Genomic DNA, 23,640 nt, shown 5'->3' on the forward strand with positions numbered 1-23,640 from the left:
CCCAGTATCATCCAGCATTGAGGGCCAAGGCTCCCAGAGCTGAACAGATTTTACTATCGATCATAGTACATAACTTGGAAAGTGGCTGCATGTCCTCTGGGACCATAGTGAAGCACATTTGAGGGTAGATACTATAGAAATTGAGCTTGGGGAGACATTCCTGGCAATAAGTCTCCCCTACTTGGTCTTCCCTAGACTCTTCCACCCACCAGCACTATCAGTCCCTGGTCCCTAGCTCACAGCTGAGAACATGGTCAGAAAGGAGCGCTCAATTGCAGCCTAAGATCCTGTATTTCTATTTGATCGGTGACAGGACGTATCCCCATGTTTGTGCAGTGCAAGGAGGCATGCACGATTCCTCTGGTCCCACAACTGATTCTAGAATTGCCTGGCTTATGTATTCTCTGATCCCCATCCCCTGGATACCCCACACCCTCCTGTGCTTTTGTCCAGGGGAATCTCCTTTCACATAAAGAGAATAGGCTTCTGCTGCCTGAAGTGGTTTCAGGAGCAAAGAGAACAGCCACTGCCCCCAACCACAATGTGTTCCCCCCACCTCCTATTTGCCTAAGACAGCATTAGCCCTCCCACCTACGATATGGTCCCAGTGAAACACAATTTCTAAGGAAGGTAAACACCTTGGCCATTCATTAGTCCTTCAAGTCTAGGTCACTAGACTTTGCTCGCAGCTGGCTCTGCTCTGGGGGGTGGCAGAGCACCAGGGACCTTTGGTGCCGAGTGAAATTGGGCAAAAGACTTTAAAAAAATGAACTCTGCTGGGCTTCCCTGGAGGCGCAGTGGTTAAGGATCCACCTGCCAATGTAGGGGACATGGGTTTGAGCCCTGGTCCAGGAAGATCCCACATGCCGCGGAGCAACTAAGCCCGTGGGCCACAACTACTGAGCCTGTGCTCTGGAGTCCGCGAGTTACAACTACTGAGCCCACGCACCACAACTACTGAGCCCGCACGCCTAGAGCCCATGCTCTGCAACAAGAAAAGCCACCGCAATGAGAAGCCCACGCACCACAACAAAGAGTAGCCCCTGCTCTCCACAACTAGAGAAAGCACTGCAGCAAGAAAGATCCAACTGCGCCAAAAATAAATAAATAAATATTTTTAAAAAAGAACTCTGCCAATTTCATAATTTGCCAAGGCCAGCAAGGTTATCAGAATCTGATTTTCATCAGCCTGCCTTCATTCACCCTCCTGACTTTCCTGACGTGCTTCCCGCCCCAGCCCTCATCCTTGCCCAGGCTCAGCCCCAACCAAGGTGACAGCAGCTGAGTTAGAAAAGCATGCCTGCCTCTGTCCCTGCTCCACTGCCCCTCCTGGGGACCCTGCCTCACCGAGGAATAGCAGAGCCGTCCACAGTAGCATGTGGCCCAAAGGATGGCAGGATGTGCAGGCAGCTCGGTCACTCCTGGCAGCAGGGAGGGCTAGGAATGTGGGGATCCCCATCACCTCCTGGAGCGAGGAGGTTGCCTCTGACAGCCCAGCACAGCAGGCACAGACTTCTCTGGAGGCTTGACAGATTCCACCCCAGAGAACAGACAAATTCTGGAGTCCAAAAGAGGAAGTGAAAAGAAGTGTTTTTGTCATTGGCTCCTCCCCTTCCACCCTCTTTCGTCTCAACTTTTCCATCCCAGAATTTTCAGGGCTTCCTAGAATCAATCTGGCTCAGTCCCACTCCAAATTCACAGAAAATATGGAAACTGGGAAACAGATTCTCCTCTTCCTCTGGGGCCACAGCTGGGCTCAGCCTCTGGGAGGAAGAGGGGAATAAATGGTCACCCAAACTCAGCTCAGAACCTCCTGTCTGTCTCTCTGCTTAGAAAAGGTGATGGAGGAGAGTGTGTCAGCAGACTCCCCGTACTTCTACATCTATTTAGAGGCGCAGACACTGGCATCAGACTCCTCCTGAGATCGAGCATAGCGACTTGAGGCCAGCCCCCACCATTTGATTTTCTTTATTATCGTAACCCTGACTCTGTTTTGGATTGTGGAACAAGGACAAAGACGTGTGTCAGAGTGGCAATAGGATGATCACACCCATCCTCTTATCCCCGTTGTCGTTCACTCTTGTACTCATTCCTCCAACAAATATCTTTGAGCAGCAATTAGTGCCCTGGTTCTTTATCTTTCTTACCCATCACTGTTCCTATCACTATGGCATGGTCAAAGAGCAGGGCTTTAGAGCTGTGTACGTCTATTTTGAATGACAGGTAGCTTCTCAGAACTACAGATTCCTCATCTGTATAAATGAAGATTAGCATGCCTGTCCTTCAAGCAGGGTTTCTCAGCCTCAGTACTATTGACATTTGGGGCCAAATAATCCTCATTGTGAGGACCTGTCCTATACACTGTAGGATGTTTAGCAGCATCCCTGACCTCTACCCACTAGATGCCAGGGGCACCCGCTAGTTGTGAAAATAAAAATGTCTCTAGACATTGGCAAATGTTCTCTTGGGGGCAACACTGCCCCTGGTTGAGAACCACTGCACTCAAGGCTTTTGAAAATTAAAAGAGAATTTGCGTGTTAGCAAAGTCCCTAGTGCGTTGTGGGTATCAAGTCAATGCTAGTTTCCCTTTTCTGCTTTCTGTTGTCATCCTCATCGACATTTGCTCACCCTCAACATCCCCAGAACATGAGTTGCTCTGGGTTCTCTCTTGCGGCCCTTTGCTGGGGCCTCTCTCCCAAAAGCTCTCTGAGGAAGCAAGCTGTAATATTCAAGGAAATGACATTGTGAAACCTGTTCTTACACTCTGTGGTCTTCAGAGACCTCAAAAGCCCCACTTCTCTGGCCAAGGCTTTTCTACTGGCCCCGTTCTACCCCACCTCCCACCCCCAATCAACCTCCAGCCCTTATCTGATTTTTAGGTGAAAAAATTTCTTTAACCACTGAAAAGACTCCAGTGAGCTGACATCAACACTTTAAAGGTTAATTTATACAATGGGACCCACACATTGGAGCCACCCCAGTGGACCAGACCACATCATAAATCTAAACCTAAGTCAGCCTGCACTTAACAGGAAAAACCTGTCCAGGGACATAACATACACCAACCACAATCCCCCATCTCAGCTTTAGCTAGCTCACCTTACTCTAGAAATCAGGACCTGTTAGCCTTATAAGGAAATTCCCAACCTCCTAGCCAGTCATGCCCTGTCTCCACGTTGCCTCTTCTAAAGCTCTATAAAACCTGGTCTTGCCCAAATCCCTTGGGAAGAGCTCTCCACTGCTTATGAGGAACTGTACTATCTCAATCCATGGCATGTTTTCCCTTGAATAATCTTGTAACTAAATTGTTTTAGTTTTGTCATCGGACAGGTCAGGCATATCTCATTTTATTGTGCTAACTTAACTGCACTTTGCATATTTTACAAATTGAAGGTTCGTGGCAACCCTCGTTGAGTAAGTCTATTGGTACCATTTTTCCCAACTGCTTTTGGCTCACTTCGTGTCTCTGTGTCACAAAGTGACACATTGGTAATTCTCATAATATTTTGAACTTTTTCATCTGTTATGGTGATCTGTGATCAGTGACCTTTGATGTTATTATTGAAATTGTTTTGGTATTTTCAGCAATAAGGTCATCGTAAATTAAGGTTTGTATATTGTTTTATAGACATGATGCTGTTGCACACTTCATAGACTATGGTATCGTGTAAACATAGCTTTTCATATGTGCTGGGAAACCAAAACATTTGTGTCTCATTTTATTGCAATATTGTCTTTATTACTGTGGTCTGGAAGCGAACCCGCAATCTTTGCAAGGTATAGCCTGTATTGTCAATGAGGTGTGATGTGAAAACAGCCACTGAAGGTTCCCGGGTTGGCTCCTAGATGAAGGTGAAGGTTCCTACAGAGCCACTTTAGTTTGCTACCTCTCCAGCTGCTCTCCAGTATCTCTGGTAATTTCTCTTAGATCGAGCTCCACCTAGTTCCCATTTGGAGCTCAAGTTTGTTTGTTCTAATCCTTTTAGGTGGAAATTTGGGGTGTGAGAGACTTCAGATATTTCATGGTGAGACCTAGTAGGCCACAACATTTGAGTTTATGCCCAATCTCAGCTACAGTGTAAGCACCTTCAGGAGGTACTGACAGATCTCAGGAACAGTGCTCAAGCAGTCAGAAACAGTAAGTCTGGTTGAACCAGGGAGAATTACTTAAATGAGGGAAAATAATGGGTGCCCCTGAAGCAAAAGAAAGCATGATGGCAGCCATTAGGAAACTCACAAAGCTTGAGGTAAGTCCACAGCATGAACTGCTGAGGGACTTGGGGAATTGAATTAAGACAATACATGTGGACTATTTTGACCAAAAGCACATCGAAATCTAAGTAGGCAAGTCAAACTGTTGGAAGACATTACAGCATCTGCTGCTATAAAGAGATATTCTCGTTAAAGGAATAAAGATCTACTACTATGGGAATCTTTGAAACCAAAGCAGCAAAACTGGTGGCCACAGATCAAACACTTAAATGCTGTCAGAGGGCTCACCACCTCACGCTCAGACTCCTGGGCTAGGATAAGTTGGTCAAGGAATGGTTTAGATCAACAGTAGGTTACATGCCAACCTCATGAAAATTTCCACGTAACAAGGTACACTTTTTGGTTTTAATTAATTAATTAATTTGTAGGCTGTATTGTGTCTTAGTTGTGACAGACAGGATCTTTTGTTGCAGCGACCGGGCTCTTCATTGCGGCACGCATACTTCTTTGTAGCTATGGTGAGTGCGGGGGCTCAGTAGTTGGAGCACGTGGGCTTAGTTGCCCCAGGGCACGTGGGATCTTAGTTCCTCGACCAGGGATTGAACCCAAGTCCCCAGCATTGGAAGGCGGATTCTTAATCACTGGACCAACAGGGAAGTCCCCAAGGTACACTGTTAAACACCACATTCCCCGGGACTTCCCTGGTGGTGCAGTGGTTCAGAATCTGCCTGCCAATGCAGGGGACATGGGTTCGAGCCCTGGTCGGGAAAGATCCCACATGCTGTGGAGCAACTAAGCCCTCAAGCCACAACTACTGCAGGCCATGCGCCTAGAGCCTGTGCTCTGCAACAAGAGAAGCCACCACAATGAGAAGCCCATGCACCACAACAAAGAGCAGCCCCCGCTCACTGCATCTAGAGAAAGCCCGCGTGCAGCAACGAAGACCCAACACAGCCAAAATAATAAACAAAAAAACCCAAAAGAAAACACCACATAATCCCCAACCTGGTGGCACATCCTTATTAAGCATTAATTTGGCTCTAAGTGATCCAAGGCTTAGCTACAGAAGTGGGACCCTCAAATATCAAAGAATTAAGCTTGCCACCTTCTGGCACACCTGCCTATTTTATGTCTGATAAATGCGGTCCAAGAAGCTATAGGTATCTACAAAAATGGCAACATCTTACTAAGACAACCTAGAATGACAACGACCATTATAGGGAATCTTCCAGTTAGACAAGATGGCTCATTTAACAGTACACTTGAAAGTAAGAGTCCTCAAATCAAACAAACAGAATGGGATACCTATTTTAATTGGTATGCCTCCAAAAGGCTTCAAGAGTCCCAGAGAGCTTCATTGAAAGATTCATCGCAAAAGGGTAATGAGAAAGTAAAGACACGAGAGGTACCTAAAACAAAAGACTACAAGACTGATGTGACCCCTACTACTCCCCTGTCCTCCTTTACCTGAGCACCCACAGTCTGCTAATCCTCTGTCTGAATTGCCTTTCCACTCTGAAGTGGAAAGTTCTGACTATAGAACTGTAAACAAAAGCCTGCCAAGTCAGTGGCCTTACAGATACCCCGTATCTACTCTCAAAGGAGGGTCACCAAATGGCCCCTCTCAGGGTTGGTGAGACTCTGAGGGAGTCTCTGGTAAACTGCTACCAATTATTCCCTTAAACAGCCAAGGGGACACTAAAACTACGATTAATGGAAACCCTTGTTAAATTCTGATAGATACCAGAGCTACACTCTAAATACCTCATGCTCCAGAGCCTCCAGAAGGGATCCTGGAAAAACTGGCAGAAGCTGGTGAAGGATGAGAATTCTTACCACAGTCAGGTCTCCCAGATCTCTGTAGTGCCTGGTCAAGAGAGGAAAATAAAATTTCATGTTGTCCTTTCTTTTCCAAATTCAGGCTTTTTGGATTTTGTTTTGGGGTACCTATTTTTTTTTTTTTTTTTCGGTACGCAGGCCTCTCACTGTTGTGGCCTCTCCCGTTGCGGAGCACAGGCTCCGGATGCACAAGCTCAGCAGCCGTGGCTCACGGGCCCAGCCGCTTCGCGGCACGTGGGATCCTCCTGGACCGGGGCACGAACCCGTGACCCCTGCATCGTCAGGCGGACTCTCAACCACTGCGCCACCAGGGAAGCCGTGGGGTACCTATTGGTTGTCAATTCTTCTCTCCCAGGGACAGCTATTTTCTTCTGTTTGTCTCATTTTGTGTTGAGAACTTGACTTGGCAACCATCAGGTTGGGGCCCCCAAAATATGGCCAGGCAGAAACATGGGTTTGTAGTGTAAGCCCTGACAGTTTTCTTCTTTTTTGCAATACAAGTGGCTGACTTAAGCTTTGATTGCCAAGGCATCAATTTCAAGGGGCAGCCCTTTCAAAGAAGGCTATCTCAGCTGAACACAGTACCAACCACACAAGCAGATAAAGAGCCAGGCCACCTCCACTCACTGAGCCTCCTTTGTTTTAGAGATTTTGGTAGATTTGATTAACTGACCAATTGGTCTACATGGTTTTTGTTTTTTTCCATCCTGTCCTTTAAATTCCTGCTCTTATGTTTCAAATTCACCAATAAAGAGTGAGCCCCCAAAACCCTAAGACCCACCCTCAGCCCCAATAAAAGCAGAACCCCAGGCCCACGTGCAGTCTCTGTCTCCCCATGACCTTGCTGTGTGGCCCCAGGTGTGCTGTGTAATTTCCAGGTGTTATAAGTAATGAGCCTCTGTTTTTTTCAAAGTTTCCTGATGGTTATTGCTGAAGGGCATCTGGCAATCATTATAAGAACCACAAGAGCTGGTCCAACCACAACACTGGTTGTTGATAGGCTGAGATCAGCACAAAACAGGGTTGCACCCCATTGGCTTCTGGGGTTCTGCTGACTTTTGCCAGCTCTCAGGGGAATTGTCAAAGTCTTCTTTCTGCGAGTCACTCTGGACCTTGGGAGGGTTCGTATCTTTTGTGCCGTCTTTCAGGACACCCTTGGGTTCATGGGGTTGTTCAATACTGCCAGAAATATTTTCTGTTTTTCCCAGCTGAAACCTGACAAGATATTTGAAAGGATTTTTTAAAAGTAGCTCTATGGTCAGAAGTCGGTCAGATTGGAAACTGATATTCAGAGCCTGATAGGACCTTTTTTTTAAGGCCTTCTCCCCTAAGCTGAATGAAAGAAAATACTCCAAAAAATAAAAAAAAATCTACAAATGTAGAACATAGAGTTCTTTTGATTTGTATCTTAAAGATTTCCCTGATATAAAGAAGCAAAATGAAGATAATGTATAGTTGGATGGGTGGGTCAACGCTTTGAGATCATTCAGGCTGCAACCCAATTCTTTGAGGAATTAAAAACAACTGTCCTGGGACTTCCCTGGTGGTGCAGTGGTTAAGAATCTGCCAATGCAGGGGACACAAGTTCGAGCCCTCGTCTGGGAAGCTCCCACATGCTGCAGAGCAACTAAGCCCATGAGCCACCACTACTGAGCCCTCATGCCACAACTACTGAAGCCTGCGTGCCTAGAGCCCGTGCTCCACAACAAGAAAAGCCACCACAATGAGAAGCCCGCGCACCGCAACGAAGAGTAGACCCCGCTCACCGCAACTAGAGAGAGTCCGCACACAGCAAGGAAGACACAACACAGGCAAAACTTAATTAATTAATTAATTAGGAAAAAACTGTCCTTGTCTTGTAAGATCAGAAGTGCAGCTCTAGAAAAAATGCAAAGCCAACCTATCCTTTTTACCAATTCCCAAACCTCCCCATTCATCTCAAAAAGCTTGTAGGTATCATAAAATTCTAGATATAGAAAATAAAAGTCCTTCTTGGAGGAACTTGCACTCTTTCCGTGTGCCATTTCTTTGAAATTCAAACTTCAGAGAAGTAATCCTTACTAGGAAAAAAAAAAAAAAAAAAAGGAAAGGCTATTTCGAAACTACATACATGAAAAATTTTCAGTCTTCACAAATATTAGTAAAAAATTTAAGCCATCTGAGCAGGTAGTTTTAACTTATTCGACCTGTCAGAAACACAATTTTGACCCATCTGTTCTTTTATAAACCACTGAGTTTTGTATTATCATAGCTGTCTCATGGCTAAAATTTTAAAATGAAAGTTGTAAGACTTCTGTTTGCATCTGTCTGTATGTTTATGTATGTCTATGTATATATGTTATAATACATACATACGTAGGTTTTTTTCTACCGTCAGGTGGTACTGCCAAAATTAATTTGTGATGAGCTCTACTTAATTGGCCTAAAGAAATTTAAGCATTTATATAAATCAACTATACTCTCAGTAATACAGAAATTAACCCAAATGTTTGCCAAGGTAACATGATGTAAGATAAGCTTCTGTAAAATAAAGCTAGTTTAAATTTGTTGGTCTAATTCAAACAGGCATGTCTTCAGAGTTATCAGCATTAAATACAATACTTTTATTTTACCTAGGTTTACTAAAAGTCAAGTAAGCTCACTTTATCTCTGTTAGAGAATTTGTCAGCAAGAAAGCTAACTTATGATGATGGTTAGCTGTTTAATGTCTCTTAATTTGTCATGAGGAATCTAAATGTAAATGTTCAGAACAAGTAAATTAAATATATGTAAATGCGATACAAGTTTGTAAGTGAACTTTTCAACAATTTTTATGTGTTATGGTACATCTACTTAAAAATAGTTTCCAAAATTATTTTGGTTATTTGAATCCTAAAGTTACACTAAGGTAACTTAAATGATGGATATTTGTTGAATATCTAGATCATTTCCAAGTAAGATAAAATACTGAAACATTAAGTACTGAACATAAGTTTATCCACTTTTGACTTCCTTTTACAGAGGAACTAAAGATATTTTGATCTCTTAGTAAACATGGTTTGTGTCACATTGAAAAAATGTACTATGAGGAAGAATATGTTTCTCAAAATTAGGAAATGTGTTTGCAAATTTGCCAATCCACAGAATTGGCAAGTGACAGCCCACAATTGCTTACTTTTTAGTTTTCACTAGGAATCAAGGGATTCTTAAGGATAAGAATTATAATTAATATAAAACTACTAGAAATAATAAGGGAAACATTTCTATGCAAGACATGGAGATGTGTTTTTGTTAGGGAAAAAAGAGTAATTTTGTCCTAAAGTAAAATGTTTATTTCAGAATGAGAAAGAGGAAAAAAAAAGGAAAAAGAAAAAACAGGACAAAACTAGAATGTATATAAAAAGTTGGAGAATATTTGTGGAAAAGGATTCTTGGAAAAGAAATTTTGGGTGTAGTCAAGCAGGAAGGTGTGGCTAAGATCGGAATGGATCTATTTAACTTTTTTAAAAATGAATTTTAATATCAAAAAGTATCCTGGGGCAAAATTAGACTTGGTCTTCTGTCTGTTAAAAAAAACAAAGTTTTATTGTACTATTGGTCTGCTCTTAATATAAAAGGCTGTGAAAGTTAATTATTATTATTTTTTAATCTTTCTGATAATATACCTGGAAAACAAATATTTTGCGTCTTACCAAAATAATTTCCTGTGCTTCATGTTGCCTTTATCAGGTCATTGACTACTTAAGAAAACACAGTCTTCTCAATATTAAAAGAGCTAAGTTTTGTTCATAACTATGCAACCTTCTGCATTTGCCTTTAAAATCTTTTATTGTCACTTTAGTTAAATAGATAATTAATTATTATTTCATAATGATCTGTGATCCTATTTAGTCAAATGTTCAAACCTTTTGTCATTTTCACACGTTCCCAAAATCAAATTCTAAATGCAGCATTTTTTACCTCAGAGTTAACACTGAGATTTCCCAGAGACCCCCCTTGGAATTCTCAAGGGATTTGTCTCTCAGCTTGTAAAGGAGAGATGTTGAACTAATTAGATTTATTTGGTATGCTAAATTACATGGGAAGCATTGTCAAATAAGTGATGATAAGCCTTCTTAGGTTATATGTGTATGGATATATGTTACTGATACAGGTAATCCAGAAATTGTTTAAAGATTCTAGAATTGTGTCAATACACTCAGTGTCCAATTATCATCCTAACTTATTGTATAACACAGAATTAACTACATTTCCTTATCAAATGAATTATCAGATTTTTATCCATGGGCATTTTAAGTCTTTTGTCATTAACAGACAGTTATTATTTTACTCTAATGCTTTTGCAAAAGTGAGACTCATGGAAAGGACTCTACCAAGAATCCTTGACCACTGACACTGCTACCAAATTACAAGGTATCAAATCTTGCATGCATATTTCACAACTGAAAAAGGCTCCACCTGACATGTGGTCCTGTACAAATGCTCAAAATCAAGTTTACTTGAATGAGAAGCTGCTGATTTCATGAAGTAGAATGCTTCCACCGGAGACTTTGGAACAAGAATCCTGGTCCTTTCACTCCCATCATGAAATGCCTTCTCCCCTTTGTACCTGCTTTACCACTCTTCTTTTTCTTTCTGTCACTTGTAAAGATAATGCTAGCATCTGTATTTCTGGGGCTTTTGCAAAGGGGAAGACCTATTTGATTATTGGGTTTGCCTCCAGAGACCCCAGTTGGTCTATGATGCTGGTGATTTTGTAGTCTGCCTGTTACAAACGTCTCCCTGATTTCCAATGCCTCAGTTTCTCTGGACCAAATGAAGTACCCTCTATATCCTGTTAGACTCCTAACCTTGACCCTGTAAGTCAATTTCTCTGCATCCAGTTAACAACTGATACAAAGAGAAATCATAACAACTAACAGAAAGAGAAATCAAAACAATACTCTCTGTGCAGTCTACAGACCCTTAACTCTTAAATAATAAATCATCTGACCTCCAGGACTTGGCTGATCACTCTGCACTCCTATTCCAATATTCTCCACCATGGAATGCCTCTTTTGGTGGTGCCATCTGTGCTCCTCCCAGGTTTATCTTTATCTGTGGAGGATAGTACCCCTTCATGCATGGGAAGCTCAATGTTTAAGTAACTGGGAAATGGTGGGACACTATGGTCTGAGCTAACTCTTTATGTCTCTGACTGTCCACAATCAAAACAAGGACTCACGTTGGGCTGCTCCTCTCAACTAAAATTACAGATCAATTGAGAATTACCGGGAGGCATTCCTGTTTCAAAATTGGCTTCCTGTGGCAGATACCTACTTCCCTGATTAGCAGGAAGTGTAAATGAGGCTGTGATCAGGAACCTCTCCCTAACTCTTAAAGTTATCACAGAAGCTACTGGCAAAGCAATAGCTGCCTGACAATAATCTGTAGACTCTCTGGCCAAAGTTGTTCTTGTAATAGAATAGGCCTTGATTATCTTTTAGACCGAAAGAAGGTGTCTGTGCTCTAGCCAACACCACTTGCTGTACTTGGAGTCACACTTCTGGGGAAGCTGAAACTCAGCTACCTAAGATTACTGAAAAAGCCACTTGGCTTAAGAAAGTGTCTCCTACGACAAAAACTTGCCAGAAAGTGAGCATAGACGGAAACTACCTCAACATAATAAAGGCCATATATGACAAACCCACAGCAAACATCATTCTCAATGGTGAAAAACTGAAAGCATTTCCTGTAAGATCACAAGACAAGGATGTCCACTCTTGCCACTTTTATTCAACATAGTTTTGGAAATTCTAGCTGCAGCTAGGACTTTTTCGGAGAAGAAAAAGAAATAAAAGGAATCAAAATTGGAAAAGAAGAAGTAAAGCTGTCACTGTTTGCAGATGACATGATACTATACTTAGAAAATCTTGAAGATGCTACCAGAAAGCTACTAGAGCTCAGCAGTTAATTTGGTAAAGATGCAGGATACAAAATTAATACACAGAAATCTCTTGCATTCCTAAACACTAACAATGAAAGATCAGAAAGAGAAACTAAGTAAACAACCTCACTTACCATCATATCAAAAAGAATAAAATACCTAGGAATAAACTTACCTAAGGTGGCAAAATATCTGTATTCAGAAAATTATAAGATACTGATGAAAGATCAAAGATGACACAAACAGAGAGATATGCCATGTTCTTGGATTGGAAGAATCAATATTGTCAAAATGACTATACTACCCAAAGCAATCTACAGATTCAATGCAATCCCTATCAAATTACCAATGGCATTTTTCACAGAATTAGAGCAAAAAATTTTACAATTTGTATGGAAACACAAAAGACCCTGAATAGCCAAAGCAATCCTGAGAAAGAAAACTGGAGCTGGAGGAATCAGGTTCCCTGACTTTGGACTATACTACAAAGCTATAGTCATCAAAACAGTATGGTAGGGCTTCCCTGGTGGCACAGTGGTTGAGAGTCCGCCTGCCGATGCAGGGGACACGGGTTCGTGCCCCGGTCCAGGAAGATCCCACATACCGCAGAGCAGCTGCGCCTGTGAGCCATGGCCACTGAGCCTGCGCGTCCGGAGCCTGTTGCTCCACAACGGGAGAGACCACAACAGAAAACTATCAAGGAAAACTAAAATACATCAACTAGAATTTTCAAACTCAAATCTAACTAGCTTACCTTTTCCTAGAAAATAGGACTTTCCAGCCTTACAGGAAAATACGTGCCCTCCTAGCCAATCATGCCTTGTTTCCACATTGCCTCTTATAATTCCCTATAAAACTCACTCTTGGGGGCTGCCCTGGTGGCGCAGTCATTAAGAATCCACCTGCCAATGCAGGGGACACGGGTTCGAGCCCTGGTCCGCGAAGATCCCACATGCCACAGAGCAACTAAGCCCATGCACCACAACTACTGAGCCTGTGCTTTAGAGCCTGTGAGCCACAACTACTGAAGCCCGTGAGCCTAGAGACTGTGCTCCTCAACAAGAGAAGACACTGCAATGAGAAACCCGCGCACCACAACAAAGAGTAGCCCCCGCTCACCGCAGCTAGAGAAAGCCCGCACGCAGCAACGAAAGCTAACACAGCCAAAATAAATAAATAAATAATAAATTTATTAAAAAAGAAAACAACTCACTCTTGTCCAAAATCCCTCAGGAAATGTGCTCCACTTCTTGTGAGGCACTATACACCCCCAATCTAAAGACTGCTTTTCCTTGAATAAAAATCATCAAACTTGTTCTTTAATTGTTTTAGTTTTGTCATTTGAAAAGACAAAAGCAAAGAGCAATATATAGTTTACACACTAAGAGACCAAAATTAATAGTTAGTATGTAAGCATATGAATGCTTACAATGGAGGAGGCACTTTACATATATTACCTCTAATACTTACAATTTTGGAAGGTAAATTCCATCATCCTCATTTGCACACAAACTATTGAGAGATAAACTGATGCATATTAAAATTTTTTTAAGAGTTTATTTGAGCAAAAATCAATTCCAATTGGGCAGTGATGAACTGAAAGTGGTTAGGAGTGCTCCACAAACAGGAACTTGGAGAAAGACTTTTTAGAGAAAAGGTGACAGCAACGCAAGGGAATTATTTGATTAGCTATAGCTTAAGCATTTGCATTATTTGGAAAAGAGTAGTTGGCTGTTTGTAATTCATTGTGAAGGGGAGCAGAATATGCCACTCCAAAATATGCTTCTTTGGCATAAGAATTATCTTGATCTGGTTATTTTTAAGAAATAGCAGACACTGGAAAAGTTCTGAAAACTGAGAAATTACCTGTTGTAAGGAAAATTTACATTTATAAGGGAAATCTCCACTATAAGGGTGTCTATATACACCAGGAAGAGAAAGATGACTCTAAATCACAAGAAACTCTTATTAGTGGAGAAGTCACAGACCTAAATCTGCATAACAACCTTATTCTTTACTGCGCTTTTCTTGATAACCTCCCAAAACTGGCTCCCCCAACTCCAAAATCTTTCTTTTGCCTTTAGCAGAAGATAGTATTTAAGGTGATGGCTTTGGCCATTTCAGGTAGTCACTCAGTTTTCCTGGGTATCTCCCATGTATACAGGAGTTATGCCTATTATTAAAATTCTGTCTGTTTTTCTCCTATTAATCTGTTTTTTTTTTTTTATTAGGGTGGGGGGATGTCTCAGCCAAGACCTTAGAAGGGTAGAGGGAAAACTATTTTTCCTCCCTGGCAGAACCAAAACAGAAAGAGGAGTCTTTCTTTCCCATCAGGGCTGGGGGGAAAAAGCAAACAAACAAACAACAACAAAACTAAAGAAAGAACAAAGTACAAGATGTTTCTAAAAGAAAGTGATTATAAATATAGGGGCACACAATTTATTCAAAACTGAAATATGTCAATGAGAAAGGAGAATTCTTTAAAAGGAACGGCTCGATTTAAAATGTGTATGTCTGGGGCTTCCCTGGTGGTGCAGTGGTTGGGAGTCCGCCTGCCGGTGCAGGGGACACGGGTTCGTGCCCCGGTCCAGGGGGGTCCCATGTGCCGCGGGGCAGCTGGGCCCATGGGCCGTGGCCGCTGGGCCTGCGCGTCCGGAGCCTGTGCTCCGTGACGCAAGAGGCCACAGCAGTGACAGGCCCGCGTACCACACACACACACACACACAAAATGTATATGTCTGTATGTATATGTATAACTGATTAACTTTGTTATAAAGCAGAAACTAACACACCATTGTAAAGCAATTATACTCCAATAAAGATGTAAAAAAATCATAATAATAAAATAAAATGTATATGTCTGAAGTAAAAGCCTATCTAGGCACAAAATAAAAAATAAAAAACTGCTTTAAACTCAAATACAAACAGAAAAATTGTAAAGCAGCCAGAGGAGAAAACACATTCCTTCAAAGGAGCAACAAGATTTACCCCAGACTTCTCAACAGGCAGTATGGAAGTCAAAAGACAATATAATGATATTTTTTCAGTGTTGAAAGAAAACAAAAGTGTCAACCTAGAAATTCTGTATCCAGTGAAAATATCCTTAAAAAGTGAAAGAAAAATAGAAACACTTTCATCCCCAAAAAATAAAATAAAATAAAATGTATATGTCTGGAGATAGGAAATGTATGAATAACTCAAAAGTCAGAAAAGTCCAGTGATTAAGAGTATGGATTTTTGTAGACAGGCAGACACAGATCAAAAGCTTCATTCTTTACCAGCTGTGTAATCTTAGGCATATTAATCTTCCCTTCTAAGCTCCGTTGCCTCATCTGTAAAATGGAGATTACTACTTACCATATAATGCTGTGAAGATTAAATGAGAAAATCCATAAATTGTGCTGTTAATAAATAAAATTCAACACAGTAAATTTTAAATATCTTATTGGCTTTATTCAATAATTCATGAATCAGGCAGCTTGCAATCTAGCAGATAGAAAGGAGTTCTGAGGAGCTGTACAAAATGAAAGACTTTTATAGGCAGATAGGAGCAGGAACAAGGAAGTTGTACTAGGCTAAAAAAAACAGATTGGTTATGGCAGGGTTATTTTCCTTTAAGGGATGGCAAGGGTCTATCAGGCAGATTACCTAACTGGTGCGCTTATTAGGCAATTCCTGATTGACGGGTTTAAGATTCCATTTCTGGGAGAGCCAAAACTGCAGTAAGTCTCAGTTTCATGATGTGGTATTTAGCATAAGTGATTCCATTTTGGGCCTGTTGTTTTTAACAATGTTTCATACAGAATCTGGCAAACAAATTTAGTCTTTATCATTACTGTTAAAAGACTAGGAGATGATGAAAGAAATTGCAGATGACACAAACCAATGGAAAGATATACCATTCTCAGGAATTGGAAGAATCAATATTGTTAAATAGCTCATACTACCCAAGGCAATCTATGGATTCTATGCAATCCCTACTAATATATCAATGGCATTTTCACAGAACTAGAGCAAATAATTCTAAAATTTGAATGGAAACACAAAAGACCCTGAACAGCCAAAACAATCTTAAGAAAGAAGAACAAAGCAGGAAGCATCACACGCCCTGATTTCAAACTATACTACAAAGCTATAGTCATCAAAATAATATGGTACTGGCACAAAAACAAACATATAAATCATTGAAACAGAATAGAGAGCCCAGAAATGAACTTATACTTACATGGTCAATTAATCTATGACAAGATTATACTATAGGGAAAAGACAGCCTCTTCAGTAAATAGTGTTGGGAAAACTGGATCTCTATATGCAAAATAATCAAACTGGACTTTTTCACACCATATACAAAAACAAAAATACAAGATGGGTTAAAGAATTAACTGTAAGACACAAACCATAAAAATTCTAGAATAAAACATAGGTGGTACACTCTTTGACATCGGTCTTAGCAATATTTTTTTTGATATGTCTCCTCATGCAAGGGAAACAAAGCAAAAATTAACAAATGGGACTACATCAAACTAAAATCTTTTGCACAGCAAAGGAAACTATCACCAAAATGAAGAGGCTACCTACCAAAAGGGAGAAGATATTTGCAAACAATGCATCTGACAAGGGTTAACATCCAAAGTATACAAATAACTCATACAACCGCACAACAAAAACAAAAAAAACAAACCAATTAAAAAATGGCAGAGATGGGACTTCTCTGGTGCTGCAGTGGTTAAGACTCTGCACTCTCAATGCAGGGGGCCCAGGTTTGATCCCTGGTCAGGGAACTGGATCCCACGTGCATGCTGCAACTAAGAGTTCATGTGCCACAACTAAGGAGCCAGTACAACCAAATAAAAATAACTAACTAAATAAATAAATAAAAATTTAAAACAGCAGAGGACTTGAATAGACATTTTTCCCAAGAAGACTTACAGATGGCCAACAGGCACATAAAAAGATGCTCAACATCACTAATCATCAGGGAAACGCAAATCAAAACCACAATGAGATATCACCACACACCTCTCAGAATGACTATTATCAAAAGACAACAAATAACAAGTGTTGCTAAGGATGTGGAGAAAAGAAAACCCTCATACACTGTTGGTGGTAATGCAAATTGTGCAGCCACTATAGAAAACAATATTTGAGGAGATTCCTCAAAAAATTAAAAACAGAACTACCATATGATCCAGCAATTCCACTCCTGGGTATTTGAAGAAAATGAAAACACTAATTGAAAAGTTATATGCACCCCTACATTCATTGCAGCATTATTTACAAAGCCAAGATATGGAAGCAACATTAGTGTCCATCTATAAATGAATGGATTAAAGAAGGTATGATGTATATACACGATAGGAGATTACTCAGTCATTAAAAGAAAAAGAAACCTTACATTTGTGACACCATGGATGGACCTAGAGAGTATTATTCTGAGTGAAATTAGTCAGAGGAAGACAAATACTATATAACTTCACTTATATGTGGAGTCTACAAAGCAGGACAAAAGAACAAACTTAATAGAGTCAGAGACACAGAGAACAGACAAGTGGTTGCCAGAGGGGAGTGGGGGTGCCAAAGAGAGAAATAGATGAGGGAGACTAAGAGGTACAAACTTTCACTTGCAAAATAAATGAGTCATGGATATGAAAGGTACAGTGTGGGCCATATAGTCAGTTAAAAAAAAAAAAAAGACTAGGAGAATCTAGTCCACTGCTTCCAGTGGGGGATGGTGTTTACGGACCCACTTTGGGAAGGACAGATAAATGCTAGAAACTCAATTGACCCCACTCTAGATACTCTCGGATTCCAGCCACTTGAATTAGAAGCTGCTTTTTTCTTTGTTTCTCTGCTTGGTTGGGTTCTGTTTCTCTTCTTCTTAATATACTGATCACCCTTTCAGCAGATCTCTGTAATTGGTTTATCAGTCCTTTCTAGGGTTTCCTTGTTACAGCCACTTCCTCAAGAGCTGAGACACCCAGGCAACAGAAGCCTAGACACCCAGGCAACACTACAATCAACCGCTGACCCCCAAAGGAGGAGGATGTCTGGAAGGAAAGGCAACCACAGAAGGGAAGAGGGGGAAAAAAATGATGGAGCTATAGAAGCTCTGGTTTGAAGGGGCTCAGCCAGGTCCACACACTAGCATCAACACAGTCCAGCCTGAAAACTTCCTTTAGGAATTCAGGTCTTTGCGTTAAAGCATTGTCACTTTTAACAGCCTTTTAGAAATGCAAATACCCTAAGCTATGTTGATCATTAACTTCAGAGTGAGGATCTGCTCACCAGTCACTCTTTTTCAGAACAGCAGAGTGCTGAAGAATTTTGATGAGAAGAGAGAGAAATAATATGAGAGAGGAAGGGCTATTTCTCAGGAAGCAAAGACCCATGACAAAGTGAGGGGCTTAGACAACAGAGGGCTATTTATCTCTGAGGACCTAGGTTAGGAAGGGAGAGATGAGACCAGATTTCAGAGCCATCTTTGCCACAGTGTGGTATTGGGCAAGGCACTTTGCTTCTCTGGACCTCAGTGAAATGAGGGGAATGGACAGGATGCTCTTTATCAGAAATGACTTTTGCAAATATTTTCTCCCAGTGTGTGGCTTGTCTTATTCTCTTGACAGTCTTTTGCAGAGCATAAGTTTTAAATTTTAATAGTCAAGTATCAATTATTTGTGTCATGAATCATACTTTTGATGTTGTACCTAAAAAGTCATTGTCATACCCAAGGTCATCTAGATTTTTCTCCTTTGTTATCTTTTTTTAATATAAATTTATTTATTTATGGCTGCGTTGGGTCTTTGTTGCTGCGTGCGGGCTTTCCCTAATTGCATTGAGCGTGGCCTACTCTTCGCTGTGGAGCACGGGCTCTAGGCGTGCAGGCTTTAGTAGTTGTGGCTCGTGGGCTCTAGAGCGCAGGCTCAGTAGTTGTGGAGCACAGGCTTAGTTGCTTCGCAGCATGTGGGATCTTCCCAGACCAGGGCTCGAACCTGTGTCCCCTGTCCTTTGTTATCTTCTAGGAGTTTTATAGCTTTGCATTTTACATTTAAGTCTATGATCTATTTCAAGTTAATTTTTGTGAAGTGTGTAAGGTTGGTGTCTAGATTTTTCTTTTTTTTTTTGCTTGTGGATGTCCAGCTGTTCCAGCACCATTTGTTAAAAAGACTTGGGCTTCCCTGGTGGCTCAGTGGCTGAGAGTCCGCCTGCCGATGCAGGGGACACGGGTTCATGCCCCGGTCCGGGAAGTTCCCACATGCCGCGGAGCGTCTAGCCCCGTGAGCCATGGCCGCTGAGCCTGCGCGTCCGGAGCCTGTGCTCCACAGCACGACAGGCCACAGCAGTGAGAGGTCCGCGTACCACAAAAAAAAAAAGAAAATTCAAGCAAGAGAAACTGTATTAGAGATGATCTAGATGTTGGCACTAATTATAAGTATATGTTAAAGGCTTTGGTAGAAAACATGGACAACATGCATGAACAGACGGGGAATCTCAATAGAGAGAAACTATAAGAAGTGTCACATGAAAATATTAGAAAATGTTAAAACATGGTAAGAGAGAGGCAGAATATGTTCAATAGGCTTATCAGTAGGCTCCATACAGCTGAGAAATAATCAGTACATTGAAGATGGATTCACAGAAATTACCCAAACTGAAATTCAAAGGAAAAAATGTGGAAAAAGAAAGAAAATAGAATATCTAAGAAGTGTGAAATAATTATAAATTGGTATAATGTATGTGTAATAGAAATCCCAAAGAAGAGAGAAAAAACAGGGCAGAATAAACATTTTAAGAGATAATGGCCAAGAGTTTTTCAAACATAATAGAAGTTATCAAACCATAGATCCAAGAAGCTGAAAGAACTATAAGCCGACTAACTACATGTGCACACACACCACCTAAACACGTAATATCCAAACTCCTGAAACCAGAGATAAAGAGAAAAATAATCAAAACACCAACAGATCTTAATTTTTAAAAATCTTAGAGAGCTAGGTTATCAGTGCCACCACCACAGCCAGCCACCAAAGGCATAACTGCTGCAGAGGCTGTATCAGCATAAATGTGAAGACATTTAAATCTTTCTCTTGACCAACTCACAATTGTCTAGAAGGTTTAAGAAGAACATTTTTTTAAGAAATGGAAATGAGAAAAAGAAGAATGTCAGAGCCCAGTTTCTAAAGCATGCCATACAACAATGTCCTTCCAAAATAGGTGGGAACCTCAGTGGTGTCTAGACCTTGTTTTCTAGTCTTCCCTTCAAGATGAAAATTTTAGGTCATCTCCTCAGGCTCCAGGGGGCTGCTCTGCAATCTTCCTTATCTCTTGCCTTGAAGACGAAGTATGTTTCCTTTCTGAATCTCCAAGCTTCCTCCCATGAGTTGTCCTAGATGTTGCCTTGGGTCCTGCCACATAAAACTCTCCCTTCATTCCAAGCCCAGGGAGTACTCAAAATCCTCTCTCTTCTCTAAGAAATAACTTATGAACCCCAGTGGCAGAATGTATCATTGCAGTTTGCAGAGCCAAAATACTTTGATGTTGTACAGCATCTCTTTCATCAAGACAGGGTTCTTCTGCTGCCCCTCTGATGCCTCATTACTTTCTCTGAATGCTCCTCTATCTTCACCCACCCATTAAATATTGGTGCTTGTTCATCTCTCTGTCTTCAGTGTACTTTTCCCTCCTCCAATGATTTTCTAAATGGGGAGAGACTGCCCCAGGGGGTATATCAGAATAGGAAGGGGAAAGAGAGGTAGAGGTGTAGTTTGAAAAGATTATTCAGCATTGAGATACAATTTTATACTTGCAATTTGACAAATCAATTTTGAAACTTAAGAAAAAATTAAAGGAAGATGAAAAATTTTATGTTTATGTTTAAAAGGGTTGAGAATAAACTTTTTAAAATTGGGAAACATGATCTTGTATATTTCTCAACTCTTCTAAATGATTTTACCCACACACATAGCTTCTACTAGACCAGTGGTTCTCAACTAAGAGAGGGATGTTGTATGACCCAACGCAGCCAAAAATAAATAAATAAATTTATTAAAAACAAAAGAAAACCTTGTTTATTCTTCACCATTTACTACCCATAGCCCAACAACCCCCCCCTTGTCAATTCTTCACAAAATTGTTGTTTCATTGTCTGAAAGGTATAAAAGCTTCCTGCTCTGATTACTTCTTTGAGTCTCATATCTTAGTGGAGCTCCCATACACACGTATGAATGTACAAAATTAAATTTATTTTTCCCCTGTTAATGTGTCTTATGTCAATTTAATAATTTAATAATTAGGTTAGCCAAAGACCCTAGAGGGGGAGAAGGGGAAGATCCCTCAACCCGCGCCAAAAGATACCGCCTGCTGCAACTAAGACCTGGCACAGCCAAATAAGTAAATGAATATTAAAAAAACAAAAAACAAAAACTGAAAACCAAAATTGCCTAACAAATCAGGTCACTGCTCTGCTCAAGATCCTTCAGTGACTTCCCATCGCCTTCAGAATGATGTTCAGTCCTTTAAGGTGACATCTAAACCCTTCAGGATGGCACATAACATCTGTGCACCTTTCACTGCCATCCCCACCCCAATCCTATGTTCCACCAATACCAAATTTCTTGCTGTTCCCCCAATTTGCCATGTGTTGCCATATGTTCTCCCATGCTGTTTTCTGTGAACAGAGCTATTTTGCCAATTGGTGCTCCTTCCTCAAGACCAGACTCCTTCTCCATAAAACCATAAGTTGCACATAGCTAAACTCTTGTTTGCAAGAGGAGTCACCTAAGTTCTGCTGGCTCTCCAGCAGTGGCCCTGCCTCCACAAAGATCTCTCCCATTCATGAACACATGAAGCATGATGTGCCGTATTTTGGGTACCTTGACTTTGGGATAATGTTGTAGACTGACTTGTTTCATTTTTTTCTTGGCTTACAAAAGCAGGCTCTTTGCTGCCCTCTACTGCCCTCTTTTGAGACAAAGTGGATAATGTGAGTCTCCTCTGCAGGACGAAATACCCAGTTTTCCAAAAAAAGCTAAAGAAAGATTCGAGTGGTTTAACATAAGAAGCAGCCAGCTAATGGGCTAGGGTAGTGGGAGTCAGGTTCAGGAGCAAGGAGAACCTGGGGATGCTCTTTTTTAAGCCACCTGCTCTGCTCTTGTTGCTTGAGTGACCCTTGACCTCAGACAATGGCATCAACGTCTTGCTTTCATTCACTTGCACTCTGGCTTTAGGCCCTTAGTGGTAAGGGCACAATTTGAAGCGGGAGTAGAAAACTAGGAATTAGATCTCAGCATCTAGGGTCTGCTACTCAAATGGCTTAGAAGCTCCCCATGAGGGCTGCCTTGCCGTCTAACTGTATCAAATGCATGGTCTCCAGCAAGGGTAAAGATTCAGGAGGGTAGAAACACTGTCTTAAGCCAAACATGCTGAGAGTTGCTGGAAACTGTTCCTTGGGAGGGCTGAAACTGCCCTGCTCAGCAGCAAGGAAATATTTGATACGAACATTTGAAGAACTATAAATGAGGTTCTACGTGATTCAAAATTATCATCTTGTCACTGGAAATAGACCTACCTCAAGGCTTTAGCAAATAAAGGAATCACTTCTATGGCTTCCAGTTAATTTCCTAAAGCACAGTTCAGCTCGAGGCCATGTCTCTAGTTCTAGCCCATACTTCTCCTTCCAGATATCCAACTGATCCTGACCACTCCACTGGCATGTCCCATAGGCACCTCAAACTCAGAATAGCCAAACCTGAACTTATATCTCCCCACTCCATCCCACCTAAACTTCTCATCATATTTCCCACTTCAAGGAATGGCACCTCCTAAGCCAGAAATCTAGGTATCATTGTGGTTTCCTTACTCTCTTTCGTAACCCACATCCAAGTTTGCCAGTTCTCCTTGCTAAATATCCAAACCCGACTACCATTACCTTGGTCCCAAGCCATCTTCATCTGTCACCAGGACTATTCCAAGAGCCTAACTCATCTTTCTACTCCCAGCCTTACTCCCTCCAACCTCTTTATAAGCTGCAACCAGACTAATGTTCAGACACACTAGAAATCAAAGAAATGCAAGTTAAAATGACGAGACCCCATTTTTCGTCTATTAATTGCTTAAGATTAAGAAAAAGAACGTGATTAAGTGGATTCTCATTGATTTATTTTTTTGGCTGCGTTGGGTTTTCTTTGCTGCATGTGGGCTTTCTCTAGTTGCGGTGAACAGGAGCTACTCGTCATAGTGGTGCGTGGCCTTCTCTTTGCGGTGGCTTCTCTTGTTGTGGAACACGGGCTCTAGGTGCGTGGACTTCAGTAGTTGTGGCTTGCGGGCTCTAGAGCGCAGGCTCAGTAGTTGTGGCGCACAGGCTTAGTTGCTCCGCGGCATGTGGGATCTTCCTGAACCAGGGCTTGAACCCGTGTCCCCTGCGTTGGCAGACAGATTCTTAACCACTGCACCACCAGGCAAGTCCCTCTCTGAATGCAGTGTAAACTAAAACAATTGTTTTGGAAAGAAATGTGGAAATACTATCAAAAGCTAAGAAATATGCATGCCTATGACATCATAATTTCACTTCTGGGAAAATGGCCTTTGGAAAAGTGCCAAAATATTTTTTTAAAAAAGAAAAAGAAAAACTGTTGTTCTTTGCAGCACTATTGAAAATAATGAAAATTAGAAAAAACCTAAAAATGTC

At 41.2% G+C, this 23,640-nt stretch overlaps 1 protein-coding gene across 23 annotated transcripts in view; it reads right to left on the bottom strand.

Moving 5' to 3' along the window:
- LOC111170424 (low affinity immunoglobulin gamma Fc region receptor II) overlaps positions 1-23,640 on the bottom strand; it is a 47,703-nt gene that overhangs the window by 14,761 nt on the left and 9,302 nt on the right. For 3 of the 23 annotated variants that reach the window (XM_089912172.1, XM_089912166.1, XM_089912155.1), the window contains exons 4-5: positions 5,977-6,079; positions 1,348-1,558 (exon numbers count right to left, since the gene is read on the bottom strand). The exons of 13 other annotated variants lie outside the window; for them this stretch is intronic. In XM_089912172.1, the coding sequence (XP_089768298.1) occupies positions 1,348-1,459 (112 nt within the window). In that variant the 5' untranslated portion in view covers positions 1,460-1,558; positions 5,977-6,079. Of the gene's footprint in view, positions 1-1,347; positions 1,559-5,976; positions 6,080-23,640 lie in introns of those variants that run through there. 7 more of the 23 variants (XM_089912253.1, XM_089912217.1, XM_089912227.1 and 4 more) reach the window with 5 other exon arrangements.

Source organism: Delphinapterus leucas, chromosome 1, assembly GCF_059928025.1.
Source record: "Delphinapterus leucas isolate spDelLeu-1000000601 "Yukka" chromosome 1, BTC_Dleu_Yukka2, whole genome shotgun sequence".
Classification (NCBI taxonomy): domain Eukaryota; kingdom Metazoa; phylum Chordata; class Mammalia; order Artiodactyla; family Monodontidae; genus Delphinapterus; species Delphinapterus leucas.